The 20,971-nt window shown below is 29.6% G+C and overlaps 2 protein-coding genes across 3 annotated transcripts; one reads left to right on the forward strand and one right to left on the reverse strand.

Moving 5' to 3' along the window:
* The first annotated feature begins 296 nt into the window (after positions 1 to 296).
* Positions 297 to 1,341, forward strand: LOC114756782 (gibberellin-regulated protein 12-like). Its single transcript, XM_028945722.1, has 3 exons — positions 297 to 374; positions 974 to 1,004; positions 1,160 to 1,341. Exons 1-3 carry the CDS (start codon positions 297 to 299, stop codon positions 1,339 to 1,341), a joined length of 291 nt encoding a protein of 96 aa, XP_028801555.1.
* A 4,254-nt stretch (positions 1,342 to 5,595) lies between these two features.
* LOC114756790 (histone-lysine N-methyltransferase, H3 lysine-79 specific-like) lies at positions 5,596 to 18,886 on the reverse strand. Of its 2 annotated transcripts, XM_028945736.1 has the most exons (4): positions 18,882 to 18,886; positions 18,005 to 18,007; positions 7,192 to 7,553; positions 5,596 to 6,040 (listed from the first exon to the last, which is right to left on the reverse strand). In XM_028945736.1, the coding sequence occupies exons 3-4, from the start codon at positions 7,547 to 7,549 to the stop codon at positions 5,799 to 5,801; spliced, it is 600 nt and encodes a 199-aa protein (XP_028801569.1). In that variant the 5' UTR covers positions 7,550 to 7,553; positions 18,005 to 18,007; positions 18,882 to 18,886; the 3' UTR covers positions 5,596 to 5,798. The 2 variants fall into 2 exon arrangements, with proteins under 2 accessions (XP_028801569.1, XP_028801568.1); XM_028945735.1 differs by lacking the exons at positions 18,005 to 18,007; positions 18,882 to 18,886 and having other exon boundaries at positions 7,192 to 7,824.
* Between the last annotated feature and the right edge of the window lie 2,085 nt (positions 18,887 to 20,971).

A 20,971-nucleotide genomic window follows, 5' to 3' on the forward strand; every position in this document is an offset into this window, starting at 1 on the left:
AAACAAATAAGTCCATAGATTCATTATATTTTGTTCAGTGTATGTCATTATTTGGGTTCCTTGATTAGTTGAATCTTGTAATTAATGCTCTTAATGAAAAATTCATTTTTAACAATTTCATTGTATTTGTTTTTGGTTGAAAGTCAAATAATATTTTGAAAATCTATTGTCATTAATACCAATGAATTTATTAACTATTCCTCAATTCATTCCCCCTCTATAAATTGATCATTCTGAAATATTTGAAGTCTCAATTTTGTTGAAGAGGCCAAAAAAAATTGAGTTATTGAAGCATTATGGCAAATTCTGTGATTCTTCGTTCTACATTTCTTCTTGTATTCCTGTCTGCCTCTTTTGTCATTCAGGTTGCTCATGTGAGTCCATTCTTGTGATCTCTCCTTTCATTTTTGTTTTTAATTTAGTGTTTTATTTATTTTTGGATTTATTTTTTAGGGCTTTTTCTTTAACTTTTTACATGTAATAACGAATGGATTTGGATTTGATAAGAGACCAATTTTCATAATTGCTCAAAGTAAAATATAATGTTCTACTAATGCAAATGGCTGGCTTTTTACTGTATATCTTGCAGCTGCTTCTCTTTTGTTCTATTCATCTTTTGCTAAATCCAAATCCACTGAGAATTTATGGATTTGTTTCTATGGACTTTTAATATGTAATTTATTTATTGTTTCATTTTTTAAGCCATGATATATCCAATAATGATAATTTTTTTTGCCATCCAACCCAATAATTATATTACACACACATATTAGTTATTAATATTTTGGATAAAAATTGTAACTTCTTTTAAAACATTTACTAAATCCATTGTGTTTGAAACCCTTAATAAATTATTAATCAATCATTACATTTATTGATCATTTTAAATTTGAATGCAATTTATATATATCTTTGTATATGACTGCAAATCTAAATTTGTTTTTCTTAAATTTCCTTTCTTAAAAACGTTCAGGCTGGTGGAGAAGGATCACTTCGCCCAGAAGGTAAGTATAAAAATTTTACATATATATAAGAAATGTTGATAAAATTCAATTAATGTGATATTTTAATTGGTTAATTAGAATTATATAACTATACTTTTTGACCGGCGAATTATATAACTATACTAATGATAATTAATTAATTTGGAATGATTCAGAATGTGCTGGGGCATGTGACTATCGATGTTCAGATACACAGTACAAGAAGGCATGTTTGACTTTCTGCAATAAATGTTGCCTGAAGTGTTTATGTGTGCCTTCAGGAACATATGGTCACAAGGAAGAGTGTCCTTGCTATAACAATTGGAAGACCAAGGAAGGAGGGCCCAAGTGCCCTTAATTATTTCAATTTAAATCTTTGACTAAATAATTATCAAACTGCTTCTCTTATATAGTTGGATTAGTGGTGTTTTAAATTAGTGAATAATTTTTTTAAAAGGCCTCTTTTGCATTCTTATATTGAATAGAATAGGTAGGCTATCAAAACCAAAACTCTTGTGCGAGAAGTTTCGGGTTTATCCTTACTTGTAACTTCGGTTTATTAATGACTGTCACTCTAACTTGAAAAGAAGGGAAAAAAAGAATAGGCTAACAGACAATGACTCAATTCTTGCAAGTATTATAAACCCAAGTCGTCTAACTAAATTTCGTTATGCCTTGTTAGATTAGGACACCATGATTAATCTATTATAACTCTATCTTCTTAATACTACATCCGGTTCTTAGTTACTAAGAACTAATTTGAGGTTTAATATAAAGTCTAGGTTTCATGATGTGCAAGTCATAAAACAGAATGGAATGCGAAAAATCGGAGTTATGAGAAGCTTAAAGCTTCTTTTATTTAATTTTTCAAAAAAAGAACATGTGGAGCTCAGTTGTAACTCAATTGGAAAGAATTTTCGCCGCCTCATATGAAATTATAAATAATAACGATGATAATATAAAAAGTGAAAACTCGAGAGACTAAGTCATAGACAAATTAAAAGTTCATGGAATGAGTTACACCGAGTCATAGTTGAGAGATTAAGTTATAAATGAGTTAAAATTTAAAGGAGTAAAAGATTAATTTTCTCAAAATACAGTAAAAGATTAATTTTCTCAAAATACAATGTCATTTGCCTCGTCTCTAATATAGTAGACAAAAAATAGAAATACATGAAAAAGATAATTTTGAGTTCTTTTTTTTTTTTTTTTTACAGCACAACCAAAAACACGTTTGTTTTTTCAGAACATTTGTTTTTTTTTATTTTTTAAAATTAAAAACGGTTTTGAAAACAAAAAATCAAGCCAGCCCTCAATAACAGTATCTTTAGATTATATATGGTTTTATAATGACTATTTTATTTATTTGTGAATTAATATATTTTTATTTAAATATCACTTTTTAAAGGTTATACATAATTTTTTCAATATTTTAGGCATCATATCATTTTAATTATAATTATGTTGATCCCGATTTAAATAAGATTAAACTCTTAACTCTGAAACCATTGTTTCTCTGACCAAAAAACAAAATTAAAAAAAAAAACCATTGTTTCAACTGATATAATGACATTCAGTGCTGAGCAGGGACTTTTGATTCCCCCCCCCTCCTTACTCATTAAAACCACATTGTATTAATTCATAAAAAAAAAAATCACATTGTATTAGAATTTTTGAGTTAAAGTTCATAAAACACCCTAAAGTATTTGTAATATTATTACTAAGCTAGCCGTCCATATTAAGATGCATTTCACGGCATTCGTAATTATTGTTGTCACATGTCCCCTTTCACCCAATATACCTCCAATAGTTCGCAATCAAGGAAATTGATAGCTGTCCATATGTTTGGATTTGACTTATTATATTTTTCCTTTTATTAAATAAACTAGACTTGTGTTTTTTGACCAAAAAAAAACTAGACTTGTGTTTCAAATCTAGGACAATAGATTTCGGCACAGGGAAATTTAATTAACTTTGGACAAATACATCAAGAAATTAAGTAGTGTTAAGAATCCAATAAACTAAAACCAACTAGGGCTGAATTATATTGAATAAAAACCTTGAATACTCTTAAGGACAGTGTTAAAAAAAATAACATTGTGGAAATTAAATTTATGAGGTCTTATAATCTTACCTTTCTTTTAATCATGTTTTCTTTCCCCTTTCTGTAGATCTTTAGATCTTTACGGTTTTCTCAATTATAAGGAATCAATTAATCATAATTGATATGAATGTTAATTAAGCAATATGTAAATTAAGACAAAATAAAAAATAAAGTGTTTTTAGAAAAATAAAATTTATTAAGGATAAAGGTGAATCCAATACCCGGATCTTATTTTTTGGATGCATTTATTATATCATAATCTTTTTATGGTGTATTCAGCACTCTGATTTTGTTTTTATGGTGCATACAGCACTTTAATATTATTTTTAGTGCATATAGCATTCTAAAGATCAAGGTACTAGATGTAACTCAAAAATAATATCAAGATGTTGTATATACTAAGAAAATAAGATCAGGATACTATATGTACCTAGGAAATGAAATCAGAGAGTACTGATGCAACTTTACCCATTTATTTATGATCAACGTAAAAATACAAAAATTTATTACACTCATGACCCTCTCCATATATCCATAAATAATATGTAAGCTGATTTATTTTGATTCTATTTGGACATGTGTGGCAAAATTAGTATATGCCAAGTTGGAGGCACATCATTAGCTACTACCGTTATTTCTTTTACAAATCACTAATAAATTATGAATATAAAGACGGATACTTATAATTGAACAAATTGTAAGGACCAAATAAAAAATTACAAGTTTGGTTAAAAAAATAAAACATTAGAAAAATAATTAAAAATATAGTGAAATTATTGAACTTACATATTTCTTCTTTTTTTAATTTTTAAGCTACTGCTTAAACAGTCAAACTTCAGATCCCTATAAATGATGTCAGCATGACCCCAATTACTTTATATGTACACAAGAGAATGAGATTTGAATTACTATTTGTTAATTTGAATTTTAAACTTTTGCAAAAAGAAAAAAGGAAAAAACAAAATATGCGAAACTTGTCACGAGTATGTGATAGCTAGAAAGCATTATGGGACATGAAAGCTAATTTTGTACTAAAAAAAGTTAAAATAAATATTGACATAAAGCAGAAGCAATAATGCTTTAGATTCCTCACACACATATTTTATCAGAAATGGGACCTTCTTGACAGATATAATTCGTTTGTTGTTTTGTGAAACAAGTGACTATTGAAGCATCTTCTGCCCCTGAAGCAATACTTATTATTAGCTCTACTTAATTTGGATGCGATCCCAATGAAAAATTGCTTTAAATCTATCATTCTGTTGACATTTAATTTGACTATTACATATTTATTTTTCTTTTACTAAATAAAAGTAATTGTTGCGTTTAAAAACATGACTAGTCCGAATAACAATATATATATATATATATATATATTCATATAACTATTTGAGAGGGTCAGATTGGAGCATTGTTTAGACTAACTGGAAAACCACTATTTATTAATTAGAAAATTAAATTAATAGTAAAACAGTGAAAGTCCCTGGGCTTTACTTAAATATTGATGATGACTGATTTGGAAAAGTTAAGATTTAAAGGCATGTCAAGAAAGAAGGAGACGTGTCTTAAAGTGCTAAACAAAATTCTTATAAATTACCCATTATTGTGCGATTTAAACCATGCTCTTTTTTAATAATTGAACCATCTTTTTATTAGTAGAATTTATATTGATTTTTTTTGTAATTATAAGAATTATGCAATATTTGGAACTATCGTAGTTTCCTAAAATTATAATTCAATTTTTTAATAATAGATAAAATATATTTTTAGTCTTTTAACTTTATAAAAAATTTCAGTTTGATTCCTTATTTTTGAAAAGTATATTTAGTCCTTGAATCCTAAAATTATTAACAGAAAATGATGAAATTAATATCTTGAATGTTAATAAAATATTCTCAAATGCTAACATATTAACTTTAATTTTTAAAATAATTATGATTATTACCAAAAAAATTATCATTAATACTAATAATTTTAGGATTAAATGATTAAAATATATTTTTTAAAGTTAATGGACCAAATTGAATATTTGTGTAAAGTTAAAGGATTAAATATAAATTGTAGTCTTTAAAACAATATCAAATCCCTTCTATTTGACTAATAATAGTGTTGATTAAAGAAAATAATTTTATTCTTGTTATTCAAAGTTGGATTAATGCCTCATTTACCTATTTCCACATTAAAAAATATATAATAATGATAACTGAAAGATGAACAGAGAATTAGGTGGAAATGGCCAATTAATTATTAATCATGGCAACACTTTTAGCTTATTGCTCTATCATAAGGTGAATGGAAGCTTCTCTCAGATATGAATTTGTTTGCATCTACACAAGAAAGTAAGGGAAATTTCAAAAAGAACAAAAATAGAAAATCATTATCTTGCTTCTCCTTTTCTTGTCTATCTCACAATCCAAGAAATAAATTACCCTTTTCTTTTTTTAATTTAAAAAATAGAATTCACTTGCACTTTTTTATGCAAATAATAAAATTACCATGAAGTACGTATGCAAAAATACATATACATATTCGAATTAAGATCTCTGAAAGTAACAAGTAAAGGCAAAATGGAGGGGGGGAAAGGAAGGGAAAAGTAAAGTCTGACCTTTACATATGTAAATCTCACATAGGCGGGACCAACTTTTTTGCTTAACTGACAAAATATTATAGAGAATTTTATTTTACAAGTTAAAGCAACAAGTTAATCTTAATTATCTGACAATTTTGGATTTCAAGAGCTTCTCTTTCGTCTGAAGTAAACTCTTATTGCCATTCATGATTCTCAAGCTTTGTCTCAACAAATCAAACTCTCTCTCCTTTTTAATCTTTTCTTGCTCCAATGAGTCCAATTGAGATTTTAGAGACTTGATTGTTCCTTCCTTATCTTCTAATTCTGTCTTCATTTTCTCAATATGCACCTCATTTTCTTCTGCTTTCCAGCATAATCCATCACCTACATATCATCAAAAAGTCAAATAATTAAGATGCGCAGGAATGACTCGAATTCAATAAATATCTATATTTAATATAAACCGTCATATCAGATCCGTACCCCCAAGTTTTATTAATTTTCCTTTTTTTAACTAATTTTTTTTACTTCAAAAAATTTATTTTGTTGAAACTTACATTGAATGGTTCGTATATAAAGCTGTATGAGGGATCTAGGCTTCTGGAAAAATACACACGCAAAAATTCAATGGTACATTTTCTTCTTTCAAGGCTAACTTAAAAGAAGGACAGTGAAAGGCAACCAACCTCCCAACTACTGAATGCTTGAATTTATTAATTTAATTAGTTGAAACGGAAAATCAACTTACAGTTACGGGTAGGTGTTGGGTTGTTTTTGCATATCGAATAGAATAGAGTGAAAGGAAAAAAAATGTAAATCCGTAAAAGAAAAAGTTATTTTAAAACAAAAAAATTAATAGGAACAGACGTACCATTGTAATTAAGCAATGATAGTTAAGGGAATGCCAAGTAAAATTATTACCTAAAAGGGTGAACTCAAGCACAAAATAATGCAAATACTATAAATCTGTTCAATCAATTAATTAATGTGTGCCTTTTTAATTTAATTTAAAAAGAAACATACAAATGTTCAACTCATATAATTACTTTCCAGAAATTCTGTAGTTCAACATAAACATTACTCAGCTAAGCTCTGGAAACATTACTCTCTCCGGTGTGTTTGTGAAATACAAATAACTGAACTTCATAAATTAAAAAGTTGAATCAATTGAAAATAAGAAATATGTAAGAAAAATATAATTTATGTTTTCAAAAACATCTTTAATTATAGAGGGCGAGTATGAATGTGAAAGAGCATGAATAATTAATTTAGTAGAATTAATAAATAATTAATGAGGTAATAATAAAAAATGATACCAACGATTTCAAACAAGTTATTAGTGCCTCTTATAAATACGAACAAATTCAAGAAACCAAAATTGCCGCTCCTTAACTACTTTAATTGAATCTCTTTACACCTAAAAATGCAAAAACTTTAATTTGCCCAAATCTCTTGGGTAGACTGAAACGGACTCGATTACACATAATTATAATAATTCTCAAATCTAAAAGAATCTGATTCAGATATACACATACCATTATAAGTTCTCTGAATGAGGTCATCCAACTCAGTCTTAATTTCCAGATAAAGTTGTTTCCACTTCTCTACAGCTTCATCTCTTCTTGCTCTTTCCTCCTTCATCTTCTCAACCAGAAGCTTCGTCCCCATTAATTCCCATTCTTTCCTACTATTATCCTCACCTTTTTCCATTATTCCCATTTTGTCCCTCTTCATCATCTCTCTTATCTTCTCCTCTCTCTCCTCCACCGTCTTCCTCAGCTGCGCCACCTCCTGCCTCAGCTTCTCCTTCTCTCTCCTCCACTCAGTCTCCTTCATAGCAAACATCATTATCTCTCTCTCACAGTTCATGTACTCTCTCTCCCTCTCCGCCATCACGCTCTTTATCTCCTCTTGCAGAACCTTCACCCTGTGTTTCAGATTCATCATTTCCTTCTCGCAGCTGTAATAGTACCTTCCTCCTTCTCCTCCATTCTTGCTAAGCTTCCCTCCCATGGCGATCGATGATCTCTCTGCAGCTTCTTCTTCTTCTCTGGGTATATACCAATCTGCAGAGCGAGTGATAGAGACAGAGAGAAAGAACGAGGGAGTGTCCTTATAATGAGAGAGAGATGGAGAGAAAGTGAAGGAAAGTGATAGAATCTCAGTGCTGAAGAGCTCTTCAATGGCTTTGATAAAATAAAAAAATAAAGAGCTTTGATAAGAGAGGAATTTAGCCACTTTTATGAACTCTGTAGGATAAGGGTCATATATATATATATATATATATATATATATATATATATCCCCGTAGTACTATTATTAATTCAACAGTGATTGGTGTGTGTTTGTTTTTCACTTACTGTCCGGGTCATACTTTTCTTCTTTACAAGGTTATCTAGTTTTCACACTTTAGCACAGCTTGTAATTTTTTCTTTTAAATACTTCTTATTAATTGAGAGTTTATTTGATTTACACACATACACATACATAGTAAGGCATCAATCAAAATTTTCTAAATTGTTATTACTTTAATTGACGTGATGAAAAAAAAATCTTGATAAAAAAAACTGTGAGAAAGCATAGTATGCTTTTCCTAATTTACAATATATTAATTTTTTATTTCAAATGATTATACAATTTTAGTGCTGTTCTTAAAAATAGTCATACCCATGCTTTATATTTTTATCATGCATATATATAATATCGTTTTTTGTATATGCTTAAAATTTATAATATATTGATATTTGAATTTCTTTTGTCATGAATATTTTTGTCAATAATATAACTTAAGTAATTAATTTAATTCTTCGGCATGTATTGGTCTTTTCTCGCTTCAGAGTTGCCTTCCATGGCAGGCATGCATTGTAAATTTTCTTTTGATTTTGTTGTACGGTGTGCGGTTATTTTTATGTACTTTTTTGCATATAATATAGTTGATCATTTTTTATTAAGAAAGTTAATTAAAAACTTAAAATTTTATCCTTCAAAACTGTTTTTTAAAGAAAAGAGATTAGTAAGGACCATATAATCTCTCTTGAAGGAAAGCACTACACAGCAATCCCAAAGACATCATGTAGTATGTATCCTTTTCAATCCTATCAATCCGTATAATCTGGGGAAAATATACAAACTAGGGTTTTGGATTGATGACAAGTGGAATCCACTATAGTTTTGTTGTCCCTTAAATTGCATTGAGAGAAATCTTGGTTGATTAGAGCATTACCTCTGCCACTTTGGGTAAAGACATTACTTTTATTTTTTTTAATGCTTGAGCTACAATTATTTTCTCGAGTCAACTTACTATTTTTTAAATCCTAAAAAGGTAACCGAAGGAAATAAAAAAAGACCCTAAAAATTTTAGTCCACTTGTTGAACTCCAAAGATGAGAGGCATATACAGGTACTGTTCAATCCTGGTGGAATTAAGTGCTAAAATGGGCAATAGATTTTTTTTAATTAGATTTTTAGTAGTTTAATGATTTTATTTTTTTCCCCAACGTATTTTCATGATTTACTAGATTATTGTTGGCTTTCAGTTTATACGAAATTTAAATTGTGTCATAATGTTTATAAACGATGAAAATTGTAGTTTTATAAGATTTTTATATTACATAAAGAATGGAAACCGTAGGAAAGTATATTACAAAATAACATAACAGTGTGATAGTTTTATGGCAAAAAGTATTTTTTATATTTTAATAAAATAGTAATCCATATATTTATATATGATATAAAAACATCATAAACAATATCATTTTTATCATGCAGTGATGCCTTGTTATTTGTTAATTTACTTTTTTCAAAACAATTAATAAGATTTTTTAATTTTGTAAGTTTTCTTAAGATTACTGAATAGTCTTCCCATATGGGGGTCGAAGGTCGATGCTTTTTTAAGTTTAATTATTTTATACTTTTAATCCATCCACTTACAAGTTAATTGAAAAAATGTTTTCCACTTGAAAATAGTTTTTTTTTTTTTTTGCCAGTCGAAAATAGTACTTGTTAGAGCTTTGGACTTAATTATTGTTCTGAACTATATTTATGACTATCGAAAACTGAAACATAAGTTAAATTTTTTTTAAATTTTGCGAGGTAAGACATTGGGTCATTAAAGCATTTTAAGATTTAATTATTATTCTAAAATGAATTTATGATTGCTAAAAGCTGAAAAATAAGTTGAAAATATTTCGCATCACACTTGGAAATAATATCTGATATTAACTTACTGTTAGGATAAAATTGTACCACTAAAAAAATCGTGAGTAAAATTACACTTGAGAAATAAGATTTGCAGTAAAATTGCATCTCTATCCTTTTAGAAAAGTTGACATGATCTCTGTAAATTACTCTTATATGATAGTAAATTATACTACCTCCAATCATAATTATAAAACCTTGTTTGTAAACTACAAATAAAGTCTTATAATTAAGATTAGAGGCAGTATATCTTTTTATAACTTAAACAAATTAGTTTAAGAAAAAAATAAATATGATAAATGAAATAGATTAAAATATTATATTTAGAATCAAAATCAAGTTGATCTTTAACTAACTCCTACATTTAGAATAAGACAAGTATTTGTTTATTTATTTTATTATCCAAAGACATGATTTTTTGTTTGAATTTCTATACTTTAAGGAATTTAATTATCATCAATATGTTTTTTATAAGGTCTTTAATTGTCATCTTGCTAATGGGAATTCACATGCAAAGTTGTCTTGTGAGTGTGGGGCATATATGTTTATGAAGCCAATTATTAAACAACATTAGACAATGGATTCACGTCTCTCTGTGGGCCCGACCTCTCCTGTTTTTTGCCACCCAATAATGCGATACTGTACCTTGGCACTTTTGTACAGTCCATATTTACGCATGAGTTTGAGAAGCTACTTTTTTTATAAAAAAAAACACAAAACAAAAACAAAACAATATCAGATCATTTTATTTCTTATTTTTGTGAAAAAGGTCATTTTTAAAATTCATGTATGTTGTGTACAAAAAATTGTTAAGCTAGATACAATTTTAATGTATTTTTCACATACGATATACGAAATATGATCTCATATCATTTATGGTTTGCAGAAATGCCCCTTGTAAATTGTAATAAGTTGTACATTGATTTATAATGATATTAATTTTTAATTGAATTCAATCTTTGAAAATTGACACAAATTTATATATATTCGCTCGTAACAGCTATTCCCATCTTGTAACTTGTTTGGATCCCATGAGTTTTCGTAGATCTAAATTTAATTTGTAAATTTTCTAATTGTTTAAATTCAATGAATATCAGTATTAAATAAATATAATTTTTTAAATAATACCATAGAACTATAATTTATATAAAAATTAAAAAATTAAAATTTATATGATCAGCAATAAACGTACCCGAGGTTCACATTGTTTCAGAATATAAAAAATATGAATGCATTGTTAAAAATAAATATTTACAAGGTACACATCAGTATCAACATACATATAAACTATACAATTTATAAATAATTGTGCTATTTGTTGGCAAAAAAGATAATTAAATAAATAATTGTTCTATTTACAGACTATGAGCAACTTTTTTCTCTATGGTACAATGTACATGCTCCCACATAATTCTTTCAAAGTATAAAAAAATTGTATTCATATTAAGAATTGATTAAAAATATATATAATTTAAATATTATCAATTTTTATCTCTAATTTATGGGATCCAGTCAAATAATGTTTTTAATTAATTAAAAAAATACGTATAAAACTATGGTCAAAAAAGTTGAAGGCACAAGATTCATTCGCTTAATAAATCTTAGACCGTTTTTATTTATTTTTATTTAGCATATTGACACTTTTAATCCATGAAAATTGAGATAATATATTTTAAGAAATCTATCATATTTGTCCACAAAAAGTGACTATTATTAATTAGCGTAAGGCGAAAGTTATTCTCAACGATGAGAAAGGTAAGACAACAGAAATATAAATTATAATTTCATCATGGGGAAAGGGTCCTAAAATAAGAAGACGCTATAAAATATAAATAAAAGGACTAAATGCTAAAGTGTTCATTAAAAAAATTCCAATCTTCCCATAATAGAATAATGTTTGTCCCATAACTCACATGAACAACAATAAAACCCCACATAGATTAGAAGAAAGGAAGGAATAAATAAATGAATAAAAAATTAAAAAGTAATTATAGGAAATACGGCGGAAAATATTCCTTGGAATGCAACTGCTAGGTTGTCTTATGTTATTTCCATGACTCCACCAAAACATAGATGAGTAATGATCTGCGGGTCCATACTAAATATGAAGCCTCACATCATAAAATAATCCTCATAATTTAGACTGAGTTTTTTTCTTTTTTTTTTTAGCTATAAGCATCATAGTTTGTCTAGTTCTAAATATAAGACTCAATATAAAGATTTGTTTTGATACTAAATATACGACTTTAATCTATTTTATCTTACAAATAATTTTTTTCCCTAAACTGTTCCTCTTGATTGCATATATAAGAGAATTTATCGTCCAGGGAGTAATTCTACATGTAAATGATTAAAATGGCAATATAGGGAAGCCAATAAGTTTTTTGTTTTGGTAAAAAATAACTTAATTAATTTTTTAATATTTATTAATTAGTTGTCTAACGTATACATTTAATATGGAAAGTAATACTCCTCCGATCTTTAATATAGGACCCAATTGTTGAGTTGGTTTTGATCCTAAATATAAGACTCATTTCTCATATTTATCAATCTTTTCTAAATTACCCTTATAGATACTCTCTCAACCATAATTAAGTAGAAGAGGGAGAGTGAGTATTAAGAAAAATGATTATGGTGTTTTAGGAAAAACGTGTCACATTTCTTATAATTAACTAACTTATATAATTTTCTTAATCTAATCAAATTAGTTAAATGAGTCTTATATTAAGGACCGGAGGAGTATTATTTTGTGGTCAATATTTTTTCCAATCTGGATTTTCTTTCGCTGATGCATCCTCTGTTACTGGAGAACTTCATGGGTTGGATTTTGAGATCTAAAATATTTTTCTATATCTTATATTGATATTATTGAGTAATATAATATTTAAGTCCTTTTAAGTATAAAATAAAGTTATTCTCGCAACATGTTTTCCCCCTGTTCACAACATTCAAGTTCATGAGTCATCACTAGTTTTATAGTCGTGTAAAGGGTATTGCATTAGATATTATTAATTAATGCAGATTTAAATATTCTTGGATCTATCTAAGATGTAACTCTTTTAATGTCTGAGGAAAAAAACTCTTTTAATGTGTATTTTTCTCTTCGCAGTATTTAAACACATAGTCATTACTTGTTTTATAGCACAAAAAAAAGGTTATTATTTGTATTTTGTAGATGTTCATTCCCAAGGATGTCAAGTAAATTTACAATAAGAGGTTTTACAATATCCATATCTTTTATCACTTAATTGCGTATTTAATTTAAGAATATGAATAATTTTGTAGAAAAATAAAAAAAATCTAACAATAAAATATAGGAAAACGTTTAACTCCAAAAATTATTAGAAAAGTGTACGGGGGAAAAAAAGGTAATAATGTTGTCGAAGTTGAAGTCTTTAAGCTTTAACTAATCAAATTTTTTAAGTTATTACCATCTTATTAGTTTTAAAGCAGTTTTAAAAGCGATCTGCTCCGGAAAGATTTTAATCTATTTAAATTATTTTATGTGATTGTCCAACTGAATTGACTAATTCAGTCTGATTCTTATAATCGTGCATGGTTAAGATGTCATCTAAAATTTTCAATTTAGAGAAAATCAACCGCATCACGTTATTTTGTATTTTAACTTTTTAGGCTAAAATAATTATTCTTATAAGTTTATGTTTATAAAATTGATATTCTTTTTTATTTGGCAGAATTTATGATTAAAACAATTGTTCAAATCTCATAAAAAATAATTAATTAAAGTCAATTATGAGACAATCAACCATGTTTCTCATATCCACATGCTTCATATGCATTGAGCTTATAAAATTGATTTATAAACATAATTAATTGGAAAAAATATTTTTATAAAAAAATTCAAAAAATTACCATGAGGCCTCAAAAAAAAAAATTTCTAAACATCCCAATAACAAATAAACAATTGAGTATTAGAACTTATCATTACATGCTACTTAGCAATTATTTCTTAAAAACTTTATAGCAATTCTCCTTAATTAATTTAATCAAAATAAGGCGTTTGAATAAATTTTTAGAAAAATATAGTTGAAAGGCATGCAATAATAGCTTGTGAGATAACCATGGTTTTTTTGGCTTTGTTTTGGTTTTATATGTGATTATTGTTTTTTTAAAATATAATTTTAATCTTGATCTTATTTATTACATACAATTTTACTCCTGATTTTGTTTTGCATTTTTAACCATGAGGGTAAAATTGCAAAAAAAGAAAAAAGATCAGGAGTGGAATTACACATGAGAAATAAAATCAGGATTAAAATTACATCTTTGCCCTTATTTTTTTGCCAAACGATTTATATGGTTATATTTTAATGATCAGTTTAATTTGATTTAGCTTAAACCTTAATTTATGTCAGCCGACAGTATATAATTCCCCAAACGACATCATTACATGTCTATTGATCCCGATTTATATTGATAAATTCTCGGTTCTTCGGATTCCCTGATCCGAAAACGACGGGTTTCACACTCAAGGTATGGTGAAGGGTTCAGGCTCATTAAATCATGCGTTACTCCATCCCCTTATGGCCCAGCTCTTCTGTGTCGTTTGTCCGTATTTGATCTAACACTTTGTCTATCCATCTCTAAACATTGTCGTTTCCACAAGTGGATAGTCAAAACGGTAAAAGCCTAAAGTAACAGGTTATTGAGATCCATTGAGGCCTGAAATACAAGGAGATCTAGAAAACTAACGCTCCTTTAGGCATGTGTAATAAGGCTGACAGAAAGCAATAGTGTATGCGTAGTTCTTTGACTTCATTGAATGTAAGGGAAAGACGCTGTTCCTTACATGTTGTAAAATTAATATTTGAATCCTTGTTAAAAAAAAGTATGCACATTAATATTTCACATATAAAGTTTGAACCAATTGGATATGCTTGTGCGTAGAATTTGTTTTTATCTCTTAATTTTATAAAATGTTTTTTTTTTAATTCATTAGCTCTAAGGTACTAAGATAAAATGCTGGTAGAGAAATTTTAAATGTTGATAAAATATTTTTAAATGTTGACATATTAAATTTAATTTTAAAAAATAATAATAATTAGTACAAAAAATCATCATTTGAAACTAACATAATGTTTTTAGGATTAGATGATTGAAAAAATGCTTTTCAGTTTTCAGAATTAAGGCATCAAATTGAATATAGTTAGAGAAAACTTTTGTCAAAATAAAATTCGAAGTGTTTAATTTGAAAGAAGTTGGCTCACATCTCATAAGCGGGTGAGCTTAAATGCTAATATATAATATCGATATATATATTAATTACGATTTTATTGATAAATAGTTTACAGGTACATTTAAGCATGCTGTAAGTTATAAAACCTATCACGATTTCAATGAGTTTGGAATTCAACTTATCTAACTTAAATTTGGTTATTGTTAAATCTAAGTAGGAAATAACTTTTCCAGCATTTTTCTTTTTATGATACACAGGCTTAAATTTAAAGCCTTACTTATGAAATATTGAATTCTTTTATCTCAACCCAGTTGTTTTTGGTAATATTTATTATATTTCCTTTTCAAAAAACACTACATAAACCTTTTTTTTAATAATGTCTGCTATCTGACAATGCAAGATAATTTTTAAAAAATATTTTTTACATCATAATTTCTTTTCCATTCATTCATGTTCATTTTTATTAGCTCTGTTTTCATCAGCCATTAAGTCTTTACAATGATTAATTGGAAATGTTTAATTGTTTTCTAAAATATCTTAGGCCATGGTTGAAAAATAATATAAGAATCAACAATGGGAGGTAGTAGTAGTAATAATAACAACACAATAACAATAATGATAATTATGATAAATATAATGATGAAGAGGTTGCGGAAACTTGAAGTAACTTGACAATAATTTTAATGAAAATTTGCTCTCTTTTATAATAGATACTCACTATTAAATAAATTTGGCAAAAGTGTACTTATGCTCCCTTAATTTTACATAAGTTTTTATTTTAGTTCTTTAATTTTATAAAGTTTCCTTTTGATCCTCTAACCCTAATATCATAAGTTTTGTTAGACAAAAAAGTTTCCACCATTGAAATTTTAAATGTTCACGAGACATTTATAAATATTGACATATTTAAGTCTTTTTTTTTGCGGTGAAATATTAAGTTTCAGGTTTTTTAAAATATCAATAATAAGTACCAAAAACATATCATTGGAGCAAAAGGTATTAAGATTGGAGAACTAAAAATATATTTTATAAAATTAAGGGACAAAACTAAAATCTTAGATAATACTAGTATTAAAGGATTAAATGCACATTGTTGCCCATAAATTTGATCACAATTCAAGAAAATTTGTATAACGCAAATGTTTGATCAAAACCAAAACTAAAATGCAGACGAAATTTAAGAGCGTGGATATTTTCAATATAAAGAAATTAGATTATAAAAAGATTAAATATTTAAAATACAAAATCAATAGAAGATTTTCATGAATAAGAGTCTCTTAAAAATAAAAAAAATGTCATGAAAAGGAAAAGAAAAGAAATATTACAAAAAAACTCAAGTGAAGAGCAAATATCGTGAGTGCGTCTCTAACGCTAAAACTAAAAGAACCATCGTTTTTGTATGCTTAAAGAGTTAATTATCATTGTAAAAACAGTACACTCACGTGAAGTATACCGTTGACTCAGGAAAAAACCATTACCAAATTTTCAATTAAATTTTTTTAATTTATGGCCCACTTCATTTTTTCTTGTCTAAATCAAGTGAATTATCATCAATTATTCATAGACGCAAAAGAAAAAATCAATTACAGGTTAAAGATCATAATGTTTGCCTGTTTGGCACATGAACATGATTAAGTGCAATAATTTAGTTCACAAGAATATATATCATGGTAAATATTTAATTTCATTATTGTAAAATTTTAGCTATATAATGCTCTTTTTCTTCAAACAACTTTAATTTTCACAAAAATGAGTTACTTTACAATCATCCGCCATTCATGTGAATTACCACATCTGGATCTTCTCAGAAGCTCCTCTTTCCTTTTCCTCTTAATCTCATTTCCGCCCTTGGGAAAAAACAAATGAGTGATTTAGATTTGATATCTTTTATACTGCTTTTATAATATTAAATAATAAATAAATTTAAAATTGAGTACATTATATTGCATATAAATATGTAAAACTATTATTATAATATCACATAAATAATAAATATTATAATAATATTTAATTTGATCCTTTTCTTTTTTGATTTAAGTATGTAGATCCAATTCTAACCCTATGTTTGGTATGAAAGAAATGAAGAAGAAGAAAGGAGGAAAGATATTTTAAAGAGTTCGATTTAAAAAATTGAAGAGGTGGAGTTATAAAATTTTAATAAAAAAAAAGTAAGATAAAAGAGTAAGAAAAATTAATTAAAAACTTTTAAACCTATTTCTCCAATTTTTTAAATAAAGCTTATTAAAATTTTTTCTCCCCTTCCCTCCATTTCCCTTATATAATATATGATGAATTGATTCAAATTTTGAATGGAAAAAAAGAATTGATTCAAAATTTTGTCTAAGCAAAATATTGAGCTTCCTAGACGTAATAACCCTTCTTACAATACCCACTTAAATTAAATAAAATTATTTAAATAAAAGATTAGCCATAATAAAAAAGAAGAGACCTAAATATTATAAAACCCTATCATGATTAAAAGAAATTAATTTGCAGCACAAGCAACCCATATTAACAAAAACTTGGCCCACTAATACGGTTTTCAATGAGGCACGCTCTTGATTTAACCATTATAACAACACAATTAAATCCACAGTTTTGGGACCCAGACTCTCGAAATCTAAAAACAACATTCAACCAAAAGCGCATATCTGGTAAGCCTTTCAACTTGCAACCAATAAATATTTTCTCAATTAATTATTGGACTATATATGTGCACGGCTGAACTATTTGGATTAGGAAATTTAAGAGGAAGGAATCTTCTGATTTCTTTCATCAATGTTAGGTATTGTGATCATTGATTCAAAATTGTGTTTGAGGAAAATATTGCGCTTCCCAGACAAAGCTGTTTTATCTCCTACCTCTGCGAAAGTTATTAATTAATTTGGACGATGAATTATAGCTTATCAAGGAATTTATTGAAGGATTTGCTGAAAATTATAGGTTATAGGAAACTTCCTTGCCATGACAAGCTGCAAGCTTCCATTATTGTCATTGCTTAAGAGTCAAGACCCTATAGCATTATTTTTTTTAGGGTCTACTTTGTATACTTCATGGAATATTTATTTCTTTTTGAAGCCCCTTATAAAATGAGGATTTATAGTTTTTTATTTTTTATTTATTATATATTTTTAAAAAATCCCTCCGCTCTTTTTTTTTTAGAAGTGTTGAGTCTTTAATGATACTTTAGACTCCTTCCGTGACTTTATATTGCTGCTTTAAAATTATTGTTTACATATTAAAACAAATACAATAAATATATAAAACATGACATATTTTATCAAATTTATCCCTCATTCGATGCCTCTAAGAATATTATAACAAAAAATAGTAAATCACTCCAAGAGTAAAATAGAAAAAGCGTTATTCAATACTGTATTGGAAGTCGGAAAGAATACAAGATATGTGTAATGGACTCAAGCCGTGAAATTGGACCAATAGGCCCACAACCAGAGCATATGTCGACCCATATCCGGAAGAGCCAGCGAGTCAGGAAGAAAACGTGGAAACTGAGGGAATTGGAAGATGACGCGTGAGTATAAAGGACAAAGTTTGTTAGAAGCAGGGTGTGTAGGTGGACGGACTCTCCCTTCTGACATTCTCTCTCTCTCCCCTTGAATATTCTGTGATTATTTTCTGTTACGTGCTCTTGCGTGCTGCTATGACAGTTATGAGTGTAATCTGTGAATTCCATCGATGAATGATATATGAATACAGATTCTGGTTTTGAATAGAGTATATCGTAGAATATAATTTGCTCTGCAGGTTAACATTACATTTGGTGCTTTCGTTGAGAGACGGAAAATGGCCGAGAACACACGGTTGAAAGAACTGCAAGCGGAGGTGCGGAGAACCAACGAATTTGTTGATGAAGCCAAAGATCGGTTTGATCGCATGGATGAACGATTTGACAAGCTGGAGAACTTGATACAAACGATGGCAAAGAAGATGGACGGGTTGAGTGCTCAAGGCGAACAAGCCTCATCCTCGGTGATGAAGGAGACCTTCCAATCGAGCTTATCTGGGGGTCAACCCCTTAACCAGATCCCGTATACTGGTAAGACGATGAAGGTTGACTTCCCTCGATTCGACGGGACGAATGCGTTGGATTGGATATTTAAGGCCGAACAATATTTCCGATATTACGAAGCGAGCGACGCGCAAAAGATCCTTATTGCTTCAGTTCATTTCGATGGAGATGTGCTGTCATGGTTCCAAATGCTGAAGAAGGCAGGGCGGATCCCAAACTGGTTCTCCTTGACTCATGCGATTGAAATGCAGTATGGGCCCTCTAAGTTCGACTGTGCTAGAGCACAACTTTTTAAACTCACCCAGCAAGGAGTGGGAGGGGCTCTTGATGATTATAACAACAAATTCATATCCCTCGCCAACCGCACGGAAGAGGTGCCTGAACCGGCATTATTAGATTGTTATTTGGGGGGCTTGCTACCGGAGCTTAAGAGGAGTGTATTAGTACAGCATCCCACCTCTGTTCTAAGTGCTATGGCACTGGCGCGACTGTTTGCAGAAAACCCAGTAGGGGGAGCGGGAAGTTACAAACCTCGCACTACGACCATGGTCCTTCACAAACCTAATTCAACAGTGATGGGGGGCAACACTGTGACTCCAGGAAACTCTTTGAGTGGGGGAAAGGCTAACTTACCACCATTATTACCCACGCCCAAGGCAGCACAGATAAAGAGAATGACATCGGCCGAAATGCAGATTCGAAGAGAGAAAGGATTATGCTATACGTGTGACGCCAAGTTCAGTCCGACACACCGGTGCCCTAATAAACAACTTATGATGCTTATAGGGGAAGGGGAGGACAATGACGAAGTCGTGGTAGAGGATGAGGGGGAAATATTAGCTAAGGCCGAGATTCCAACGCATCACTTATCATTGCACGCGTTGCGAGGTACCCAAGGAGCTGCTACCATTCGGTTCAATGGTGAAATATATGGCACGAAGGTCCAGATATTGCTAGACGGAGGAAGCTTGGATACTTTCCTACACCCCCGAATGGTAGACCACATCGGACTACCCGTCGTGCAAGCAGAGGAGTTGAGGGTGTTGGGTGGATTCGGTCGAATCATGAAGAGTGATAAGCAGGTCGTAGACGTTCCCGTACAGATCTGCGGTCAAACCATCCCCATCACAATGTATGTACTACCGGTGGCTGGAGTAGATATGGTAATGGGTGCTGATTGGTTAGAGACATTGGGGCCCCATGTGTCTGATTACAGCACTTCTACCATCAAAATATTCTAAGATGGACAGGTCGCGACTTTGAAGGGGTACAGAGGGTCACCCGTGTTAAGGGCCCAATGCCACCAGTTACAGCGGATCACCCATGTGGACGGTATAGCTGAGTTATATGTATTAACTGCTGATGAAAACACTGGGAAGAACAGTGTTTGGCCAGAAGATTTACCCGCAGACTTGTTACACATGCTACAGCAACATAAAGTAGTATTTGATAGACCCCACGGATTACCTCCATCGCGGGACCATGAGCATGCCATAACACTTTTGCCGAACACAGGACCTGTGAAGGTTCGGCCGTACCGATATCCGGTGAGTCAGAAGGCAGAAATTAAACGAATGGTGACCGAACTATTAGAGGAAGGATTAATTCAACCAAGTGCAAGCCCATTTTCAGCTCCAGTAATCCTTGTCAAAAAGAAGGATGGAACGTGGCGGTTTTGTATTGATTACAGAGCCTTGAACGCAGTGACTGTGAGGGATGCGTTCCCGATGCCTACGGTAGATGAACTACTAGATGAACTACATGGCTCTGTTTTTTATTCAAAGCTGGACCTACGTTCTGGTTATCACCAGATATTAATGAAGGAATTAGACAGAGAGAAGACCGCATTCCGAACGCATCAGGGTCTGTATGAGTGGCTCGTAATGCCATTC

The sequence above is a fragment of the Neltuma alba genome, unplaced genomic scaffold, assembly GCF_004799145.2.
Source record: "Neltuma alba isolate B1F8T4 unplaced genomic scaffold, ASM479914v2 tig00010504_pilon, whole genome shotgun sequence".
Lineage (NCBI taxonomy): Eukaryota > Viridiplantae > Streptophyta > Magnoliopsida > Fabales > Fabaceae > Neltuma > Neltuma alba.